We start from the raw sequence: 10246 nt of genomic DNA, 5'->3' as shown, positions 1-10246 counted from the left end.
AATTGGCATGAAGAGAGCTTTGGATATTTCAAATCAAACCAATGTCTTTTTTCAGTAAAGCTATAAACTATACCAGATATTTTTAAATAGGAACCTATTTAAACCTATAGCTATCCATAAATATACAAGAAAAAAGGAAAAGCACAAACGTTAACAGCAGCAATCGCAGGACTGGCGGGGGACTGGCTCCCTTGCTCCTTTCCTGCATTTTCCAAGTAGAATTAAAAAAAAAAAAAAGTAGCAAACAGTATTATTATAATTTTAAAAGAATTTTATTTTAAAAGCACACATACCAACATCCATAAATGTGTGGAATATCATTGGAAGAATCATAAGAAACGGGTAACAATGGAAAATTAGGTGACATAACAGTAAAGGGTAGGAAAATACCTTTCAGTGTATCCCTTTCTGTATTTTTTGAATTCAGTACCACGTTTATTACCTACTTAAAAACAAACAGCGTTTGAAAACCCACCATGATATGAAACATGACAGTTACATTTCCCCTATTTAATCCTCACGAACTATTAATGTATGTGGAAGGTGTTAACAGCTGTGAACTCTAAGTCTTTTCCTCTAGCCTCAGTGATATTTCTCACAATTTCTGCGGTATTAACTAAAAGAACGTATTCTCAGGAGCTAAGTAAGGGTCTCATCAGAGAGCCCTCCTACAGAGTAGTGTTCCCAGGACGTCCCTGCAGACTGCACCTGGCCGCCCTCTGGGACTGCACCACGGGACATTTATGCCTGCAGCAACTGAAACCGGCTGTCAGGCCTGTGGCCTCTGAGGGACCCCAGACCCCGCAGCCTCCCTGTGCTCTGTCATCTCCTAGCCAGGTTGCCTTCTCACCCCCTGTGGCCAGAATGTGCCCTGCGAGGAGCAGTGGGGCAGTGGAAGCTGGGGGTCCAGGTCCCCCAGGATGCTATAATACGGCTGTGTTCCCTGACCTGCAGCCTTTCCTAAAGCCATGTCTACTTGGTGCCAGCTTAGTCTGAATGGTCAGGGGGACCTGAAACCCATTCTCACAACAATAAACTAAAGTAAGCACAGCATTTTGTCTGTTCGCAGTACAATTAACAGAAATAATGAGCTACGTATTAGATTATTGGGGAACGCGAGAATACGAATATGATCTTTTAAAAACTAGCGATAGAATTTAGCTTTAACATGGCCACTTAGTTCATGGTTCAAGTCCCCTGCCACTTGTCAGTTACAGATTGGTCATAGCAACTAAGTGGCTGTAAGGAAGGAAGTCGCATAAGTACTTGCAAAGATTTTAATTAGAAAAGGTATATTTAAAAATATTTAGCAAAATTAAACTTTATGGGCAACACGCATCCATTTAAATTAATTTAATCAGGCTTCCTAGTTTAGTTTTTATCTTTGTTTCATTCTATGAAGCATAAATATTAAATGCTTATAAAATATACTTCATTGGAAATGCTTTAAATACAAAACATGCAATTTAAGCACAAAACAATGCATTGTGGTCTCGTGAACATATTTACAAAACACGGTTATGAAAAATTAACAGCTTCAGATAAGTAGATAATACTACACAAAGGCTTGCCTGACAAACGACATTTTAAACAGAAGGAAAAAGCACGGGCGACGTCAGTTAGTGTTATCCTCTTAGTACCGCATGAGGTAAAAAAAACAAATTTTCAAATCCTAGTAGTAATATTAAGTTGCTTTCTAATCTGGATTAAAAATAACACGAAGTCTTTAAAGGACTTAAGTTATTAGAAAATTCTGACTTTCCAATTAGCCATGTGACCTTTAAAATACGCCAAGAGTGCAAATCGCTAGTAACGTGTACATGCCCCTCACATCACACACTTCTTAGCACAAACCTGGCACTCTGCTGGCCGGTACACAGGCCCTCCCGGCTCAATGACACGTGTACAAACTGTCGTTCTTATAAGGATCTCACATAAAGTCCAAAAACAAACAGGTTCAACAAAAGAACTAACCTGTGTGCTTTCAGTTCTTAAAAAAAAAAAAAAAAAGTACAAATCAGATTTTTAAACTAAGTGAAAATCCATGTTTAAAAGTATCATAGCTGTATTCATCTTCTTTTTCAGCTGAAAGGGTGAAGCACGATAGCCACAACTTTGTTACAGACTAAAATCCAACAGGTAATTCCGACACCACCTAAAAATTAAGAAACGCAATGTAAGAAAGAAAGCCAGCAGTCCCGCCCCGTTCCCTGCCCCTAGGGCCTTTAACTTAGAGGAAATAGGGTATTTCAATTCTTTCTGAGCAGTGCTGGGCTGAGACAAAGTTCAGATTCATCAGACTTTCAGCTGATCCACAGGGCTGCCTTCTTTACTAAGCAGGAATCACACACAACAACGAGCACTGGTTTGGATTTCTCTTTCCTGCCAAGGAGCTGCGCATTATTATTTATGATAGTCATAGACTATAAGATTACCTGTGAGACTATGCAGCTCCCCTTCTCAAAAAGAGCTTTAAAAACGAAGCAATGTTTGCCCAAAGCTTTATACCGCACAGATAAATGAGGGACAGGAAGGCGAGCTGCAGGAGTAGCCCACCGCCGACTGGCTGCCCAGAACACGGTGGCCTCTGGCTCCTCGACTGAGTAACACTGAGAGCCCACCAGTGCTGCCCTCAAGGTCAGGTCCAGCAAAGGAGAAAGCAAAGGGGTGGGATTAGGCAAAGGGGCGGGATTAGGCAAAGGGGAGTGGCTAAACTGGAAATCTTTGAAATAGTCATTCCTTTTAACTTAGTAATTCACCTCCAGTGTTATCACGAATCACGACCTGGACGACAAGGATGTGTGCTGCGGCATTAGTCTTGATAGAAAAAATTAGGACCTAAATAAATATCCTTTAATGGGAAAATTAGTAAATTATGACACATCCAAATGAAGAAGAGCTATTCAAAATTTCTTAATAAAGAAAAGTTTATTGATAAGAGAGAAGGCTTACGACATACTGTAAAAAGGGGCAAAAAATTATACGTGCCAAATGACGTTAACTATATAAAGACAAATAGAAAAAAAGACTGGAACCAATATGCCACAATGTTAAGAGGGGCCATCCAGAGTTAATGAGATTTTTTTTAATTGTCCTTGTATCTGTAGTTTTTCTACAATGACAGGTACTACTTTCAACATCCAAAAGAAATTATCGTTCAAAAACAAAAGAACAGCCGGTAGCTGTAACGCCGCAGAGGGCTGAGCGTCCCGGGTTCGGAAGTAAGAAGTGGCATTTCAGTCAAGAGGGTCCCGGCCCCAGGTACCGGGTGGAATCCGGAAGCACACCTGGGTTGGATTCTTGCTCTGCTACCTAACACTTCGGTTAAGGCATCTCAGACAAGTCAAGGGACTTCTCTAGTTCTCTTCGCTGCAAGCCTTGCGTGAGGATGAGACACGGATGATGGGGATGATGGCTGACTTCGTCTGCCACCGCACACCTGCACGTGAGCCTACCCATATTCCTCCACTCCGTTTTCCAGAAAACTCTTACCTGCTACTCTGGTGGGAAATGCCACCAGGCGGTCTAGCGGAGTTATCCATTTACTCGGCACCACAGCCACAGGGACAGAATAATACTTCCAAATGAGCGAGACCATCAGGGCGGCCTGCAAAGACACCGCTGGTGGGTGGGAATGACCTGCCAGCCACGCAGTCCGTCACCACAGGAAGACGGGGAGCAGACGCGAACTGGGGAAACTCCACGCCCGCGGCCGCAAGCCCCATCCGCCCGGTCCCTGCGGCCAACAGCCGCCAATGCAATGCAACAGGCAGCTGACTGCTTGGGGTGCCCACCCCCAGGCAGTCGAAAACCCCAGTCTAACTTCTGACTCCCCAAAAACATAACCACTAACAGCCCGCTGTTGATTGGAACTTACCAATAACATAAAGTCGGTTAACACGTATTTTGTATGTTGTATTATGTACTATACTCTCACAATAAAGCTAGAGAAAATATTAATAAAATCATAAAGAAAATAGGTATATGTATTTTATGCATTCATGACATACCTAACTTTTTCTTAATATTTTCGATATTCCTAGGCTACACAGTTCATCTGTGAGTTTTACTGAATTGTCGCAGATCTCCCAAAATTTTTCCAATACGCTTACTGAAAAAAATCCATGTATTAAGTGGACCGGCACAGTTCAAACCCACGTTGATCAAAGGTCAACTGTATACGCTATTAAATTAGCTGACAAATGAACCAAGGTCTCCCCTAACACAGGTTCTTTCCTCAGTGAGTATGTCCACTAAGTCGCCAGACGATGCTGAAGACACCTTACTCGTGACAAAAGCGATCTTTCGCCGCTAAGCCCCCTGAAGAACTCACTCCCCACCCACACTCGAGTGTCGGCGTCCGTGAGCAGAGGAGGCCCGTGGGAGTTTAAATGGTGGGTAGGGAAATGAGTTCTTTCCCTCTCTTCCAGAGGAGCATTCCTCCCGCCGTCCTCCATCCTCTTTTGTGGCCCTGAATATGCCAAATAAGGATGCTTACAAGAGGACCTCTGGCTTAATTCCAGTCCCTGGGAAAACTCTCTCCTATCAAAGTGACAGCGCCTCACGGTGGATGTGTTTGCTGTCTGCAAACAACTTGGGCTTTGGGGGGTTTGGCTTGAATCCTTAATCCCAGTAAAGACCACTCAGAGGTCATTTAAAGCAGCCGCTACAGTGTGTACACAGCACATCGCAGCCTCAGGGCAAAGCAGCAGCGGAAGCAATAGCTGTTCCACAGGAGGTGGACGAGGAAAAGTCCCCAGATAAGAAACTTGTGAATCAATGGTACTAGACTTTAATGAGAACAATGGGTTACCTACCTGGAGAGCAGTCACACATCTGAACACCACGAAAGAAGCAATGGCCAAAATCACTGACCATCTCACAAAACACAACGTTCGAGTAAGTTTCTATCACTTCACCCCCCAGCCTCCCAAGCCCCTACTGGAATAAGGGCCACATAAAGAACTCGAACTCCAGAGAAGTTATTTCGGCACTCGTTTGCTTTAAAATCTCAATATTTCACCCCTCTAATCTAGAGAAAGGCTTTCTTTGAGTCTAACTCATAAATTCACAGACTGTTCAGAGTTACACGCTGGCAGGACCCCGAGGCACAGCAGCGGAATGTCGAAAAGCCCGAATTCCCACACCTGGATGCTGGGGGCTGCATGTCCCAGAGCACGGTCCATTCTCAACCTCAATGACCCTAGGTGGCACAAAAGGACACTTACTTGTAATATGTAGAAAACAACACTTATAACCCATTTTATCTTGGCCAATTGAGCTGTCCGCGCTTTCACTGGAAGGAAAAACGGGAAGAAACAATCACCTTGGTCCTGAAAATATTCAAGTATCTATTTGAATATGTACTTACTTCCTCTCCCAAAATATTTTCTAATTATGCAGATAAACATAAAACTGAACTTCTTAAAAGTCACCATTATGTCACTATTTAAAATAGAATCACACACAGATTGTGAGATGTGAAGCTTTAATTTTGAAAACCCTTAAAGTCATTCATCTAAATCAGAGATTCTTTTTACAGTGCGCTTACCAACAGGACTAAATGTTCCTCCCTGATTTCCCAGTCTACACTGCACGCTAACCCACAAGGGGACTCTAGTGGGTCCCTCTGCACGTGTTGCTAGCCATGGGGACAGCTCTTTCACTGTGCCCGCTCTCAGCGCACAGGAGCTCTGTGAAACGGCCTTCATCACTGCGGATTGCTACGGGCGGGGCAAACGTAAAGATGAGTGAGCACTGAGCCCTACCCTCAGAGAAAGACACTGCTGGAATTTTCTAGAGGGTGGAAAAAGCCCCTGAGTATCCACTATGAGATTCTGTCTAAGCTTCTCTCAGAAAAGTGCTGAATTTGAAAATGACAGCGTAACAAGTTGGCCCTGAAGGAACTCCGAGAGGATCCTGGATGTTTCTGAGTTTAGAAAGCAAAGAGTTACCAGCAAATAAAGAAAAAGTATTAACTGTTATTGGGTTTCTTCTAGACAACTTAAAAGTTTATATCGACATTTAGAACATCCAGGAATCAACACACATATCCTACGAACATTTATACAAAGATTCCTCTCTGAATCAGCTCTTACGAAGCTTTCCACACGACAAGTGAAAGTACCGTGAGTTTTGAGCTTATCTGTCATCTTGTTGATCTTTCTTTCCAGCCTGGCGTATCTGGCGAACTCATCCATCATGTTGACAGTGGACAGCTCTTGCTTCATGTCCTGGATCTCGGCTCTCATCTGGGACTCCTGCTCTGCATCCTTCTGCAGCACCCTGGACATCTGGTGGCGAGGACAGCTGGCATCAGCGCCTTTCCATGTGGGTTACACATTCTCCCCCACCTCCTCCGCCGACCTATCCCTTTCCACCTGGCAAGCTGCCCTTTACCTAGATAGCCAGCCTCTGCTGCCTTGTCCTGCTCCTGCTCCCTATGACAACCACAAAAAACAGAAACTCCTTCCAATTTGAATCGCTATTCACATCATATTTTAGCTCCTGCAGACACGCCCGTGGATTATAATAGTACAAATATAACTTTCACTATTACTGTAAAACTGTAATTATAAAACGAAAATCGTTTCATCCCCACAGCTGTCACTCCGGTACAAGGACCTGGCATTTTCTGCCCTCCCTGAAGAAATTCCCTCCTAAATTAGGAGGGCAGAGCAGGGTGGGGGTGCAGGGAGCCAGGGAGGAGACGGGGCCCAGCGCGGCGACTCGGAGTCCACGTGCCGTGAGGAGGGCATCCCCGCAGCGGGTCACACTGGCAAGGGGGTCCGAGCCAGGCGGAGTGGTCTGGGGTCTCCGAGAAAGGGCAGCCTGGCATGGGAGTCAGAGCCCGGGCGGGGTGAGGGGCGCATTCGAGGCAGGAGGAGGCAGCCAGCCAAACACGGTGTCAGAGCCCCACCCTGGAGAGGGCGGCGGTGGAGACGGCAGGGTAGTTATAGAGGATTAATCAGAGAAACAGCGAGGATAACGGGAGCCAGTTTTCTGCCAGTCCCAGGGCTCCTGCGCAGTACGCCCCCCTGCACCCCACGCCGAGCGCACTCTCCCTGCTTCTGGCTGGACAGAAAGCATCAGAAACACTACAGGGAGTCACGGTCTGAAGTAAGGGTGTGGCCCCTTCCCAGCCAAACACGGCTTTTCCTGGGGCGTCTCTCCCACTTACACCCCGAAAGCCAGGCCGCTACGGGGCGGCCTCGAATGGTCGTGCAGGAGCAGCGTTGCCCCCACCCGGGACTGGCGCGCTCCTTGCGGCTTTTCACGGACCCTCACCACAAACCCAGGTGGAACTGATGCCCACTTTTCCCTGTCTTGTGCACCAACAGTAAGGCTGTACTCTGCTAAGATCGTTCCGTGTTATCCTTCTGAACCCAGCTAACAATCCCGACAAATACTGCTAAAACCCAGGAGAAAGAGCTTTAAGAAAGCTGTCTGCGGTTAGACGGGTTATACAGCCTGTAGGAAGCAGCAGAGGACGTGACACGGATCCAAGGTCAAACCCAATCCTCTTTCATCTAAATGATGAATACTCATCCTTATACTGTGCAAGCCTTAACCAGGTCTAGACAACAGCACTAACCTCTTGTGACAATGGATGAGCTGCAGAGAATGCGTTTGGTGTGGGCTTGGTAAAGAAGCCTCAGATGATGACAGGTCGCACTTATTACAGCTGCTGCAATATCGCAAACATGTACTCAACCTCCGCCTCAGCTAATAAGAAAGCACGCACAGTTCACAGCCTCTTTGAGCAAGTGCGATTAGTTGCCTGTGGCTCCAACGTTAGGTAAAAGGGGATGGGGTACATAGGAAGAATGGACGTGATGTTCAAGAAAGAGGGACAGGAAGCCCACCAAACGGCAGAAAATATCTGCAAATCACATATCTAAAAAGGAGTCAGTATCCAGACTATATAAAGCACTCGAAACGGAGCGACAAAAATAAAAATAAAAATAAAAAAATAGCCCCTCACTCCTGCTGTGAGTCTACAGAGGGCGCCCTTCCACTGGGGACAAATCCTGATGCCCAATTTAAAAAAGGGACAAGGACTTGAATAGGCATTTCTCTAAAGAAGAGACAAAGATGACCAATGTTTTAGCAGCATTACTCATGATTGTCAAAAGGTGGAAATGACCCAAATATCCACTGAAAGATAAAAGGATAAAATGTGCTATGCACATACATGGAATGATATTCAGCCTTAGAAAGGAATGCAATCCTAACACAAGCTACAAAAGGATGACTCCTAAAGACATTATGCTGAGTGAAGTAAGCCAAACAGGAAAGGACAAATACTGTGTGATTTCACTTATATGAGCTACTTAGAGTAGACAGATTCATATAGACAGAAAGCAGCATGATGGTTGCTGGGAAGAGAGAGATTGGGGAGTATTTTAATGGTTACAGTTTGGGTTTAGGAAGATGACAAAGTTCTGGATATGGATGGTGGTGAACGCTGCACTAAGTGTGAATGCACTAATGTTAATGACCTCTACACCTAAAAATTATTAAAACGGTAAAGTTTACGTTACCTCTATGTTACCACAGTTTTTTTAAAAGAAGGAAGAGGGCAGGGGCCAGCTCTTCAAGGGTCTTTTATGAAACGCTAAGGACTTGCAATATCATCTTAAAGACTAGGCGGCATCAGGAAAGATTCTGAACGGGGTGGGGTTCAGAGAGAAATCCCTACGCCTCAGAACAATAAGGCTAGTAAGGCCGTAAAATAGAGCTTTATGCAAAACAGGCACTCAATGGATACTGGTAGAATAAACATAAAGGAGTAGAAATCCTGCCCCCACCAGCCATTTATATCAGGAGAAAAAAGCAGGAATAACTGTTTCCCAGAATAAGGATACAAGAATAAGGCTACAACATGTGCAACCAATATTTTTAGTCTCAGTCTGAGACAGCCTCTCATTCCCGCTGTAGCCAAGAGAGGGCGCCCTTCCTAAGGGAACAGCTCCCTATGTTTCTCCGACACACGCACCCCATCAAATTTGCCAGCGAACCCCCTATTCGTGCTGCAGTAGGCAGAGGAGCAGCACTAGGAGGATCACAAACCAAGGACCAAATCTCCACCCCGCGGGATGACTTTCTGAGTAAGACTCCTGTGGGAGGGAAAAGGAAGACGGGATGATGTGACGACAGTCACCCCTCACAGCAGCTGTGACAGCGGGACAGGAGGTAAGGTACTCGTGCCCCGGCAAAACGCCCCGCAGGCACAACGCTCCCCAGGGCCGGCTGCACCTCTGGATACGGGAAACAGCACGCAGTGCTGAGATTCTCGGTCTACACTGTCGGCCACCTCACCCCACCCGCCAGATGGGCGGCTCCAGCATCGAGATCCGTCTCCGGGACCTGGCAGAGCGGCCACTCCGTGCGAGGAAGGCCGAGGCCTCCGGCGAACCCTGGACGCCGCGCCGCGCCAGGCGCTGTCCCCGCAGCAGCCCGGGGCTGCTCCATGCCCGCAAGGACCAGGAAATAAGGGACATGAGTGCGGATGGCGGGGGCCACTGAGAACCCCCAGCCTGAGGCTCGCTGCCACGTGAAAATGTGGCCTGGGGTGGCCAGGTAGTTCTTTCTTAAAACCCAGAACGGCCCAACCGAGACGCTTCTGCGGCCGGAATCCGGCCCTCGCGCGGCCAGTTGGAGACCCCCGTGGGCCACTTACGAAGGAGGAGAAGGACGGAAGAAGGATCCTGAGGACATTGCACCCGAACACGAAGCTGAGCACCAGCAGCCACGCCCAGCCGTCGGCCTCCGCGGAGCTCATCCCCGGTGCCCCGACCGCGCGAGCTCCGCTACGGCAGCTCCATGGGGACCGAGCCCGCGATCCCGCACAGCGAGGCCTAGCGGGCCGCGCGCGTCCGCCGCGCCTGCGCACTGCGCCGCACTTGCGGGAAGGCGGGGCCGCCTTTTTCACACGGTCGTGGCTAACGCGGCGGCTTACGCGGCGGCCTTCCCGGCTTCCGTAGCCTCTGCACCCACGCCCACCGTTCCCTTAAGGCCAGGGAGACAAATTCCTACCATCTCTCCAGGGTTGTGTCTGCAGTCCACTTGTGTTATGATGTAATTAGTGCGTTTTTAAAATTGACTCACTTTTAGTCCTAAGTAAATCTGTCTACAAATAGAAAATTGCCATACGTGTAATAGCAGGTAACTGTAAAAAGAAATGTTTTGTAAGCATATGTAGTGTATTAAGTTTGCATTTCAAAAATAAGCACTGTAATAAACC

At 46.9% G+C, this 10246-nt stretch overlaps 1 protein-coding gene across 1 annotated transcript; it reads right to left on the bottom strand.

Annotated features, from left to right (window-relative positions):
* Window positions 1–250: 250 nt before the first annotated feature.
* On the bottom strand, window positions 251–9897 carry GET1 (guided entry of tail-anchored proteins factor 1). The gene is made up of 5 exons (XM_039857319.1): window positions 9683–9897; window positions 6128–6293; window positions 5229–5296; window positions 3493–3607; window positions 251–2155 (listed from the first exon to the last, which is right to left on the bottom strand). Exons 1-5 carry the CDS (start codon window positions 9782–9784, stop codon window positions 2082–2084), a joined length of 525 nt encoding a protein of 174 aa, XP_039713253.1. The 5' UTR covers window positions 9785–9897; the 3' UTR covers window positions 251–2081.
* Between the last annotated feature and the right edge of the window lie 349 nt (window positions 9898–10246).

Source organism: Pteropus medius, unplaced genomic scaffold (assembly GCF_902729225.1).
Source record: "Pteropus medius unplaced genomic scaffold, Ma_sr-lr_union100, whole genome shotgun sequence".
Classification (NCBI taxonomy): domain Eukaryota; kingdom Metazoa; phylum Chordata; class Mammalia; order Chiroptera; family Pteropodidae; genus Pteropus; species Pteropus medius.
This window is presented reverse-complemented; position numbering and strand designations above follow the sequence as displayed.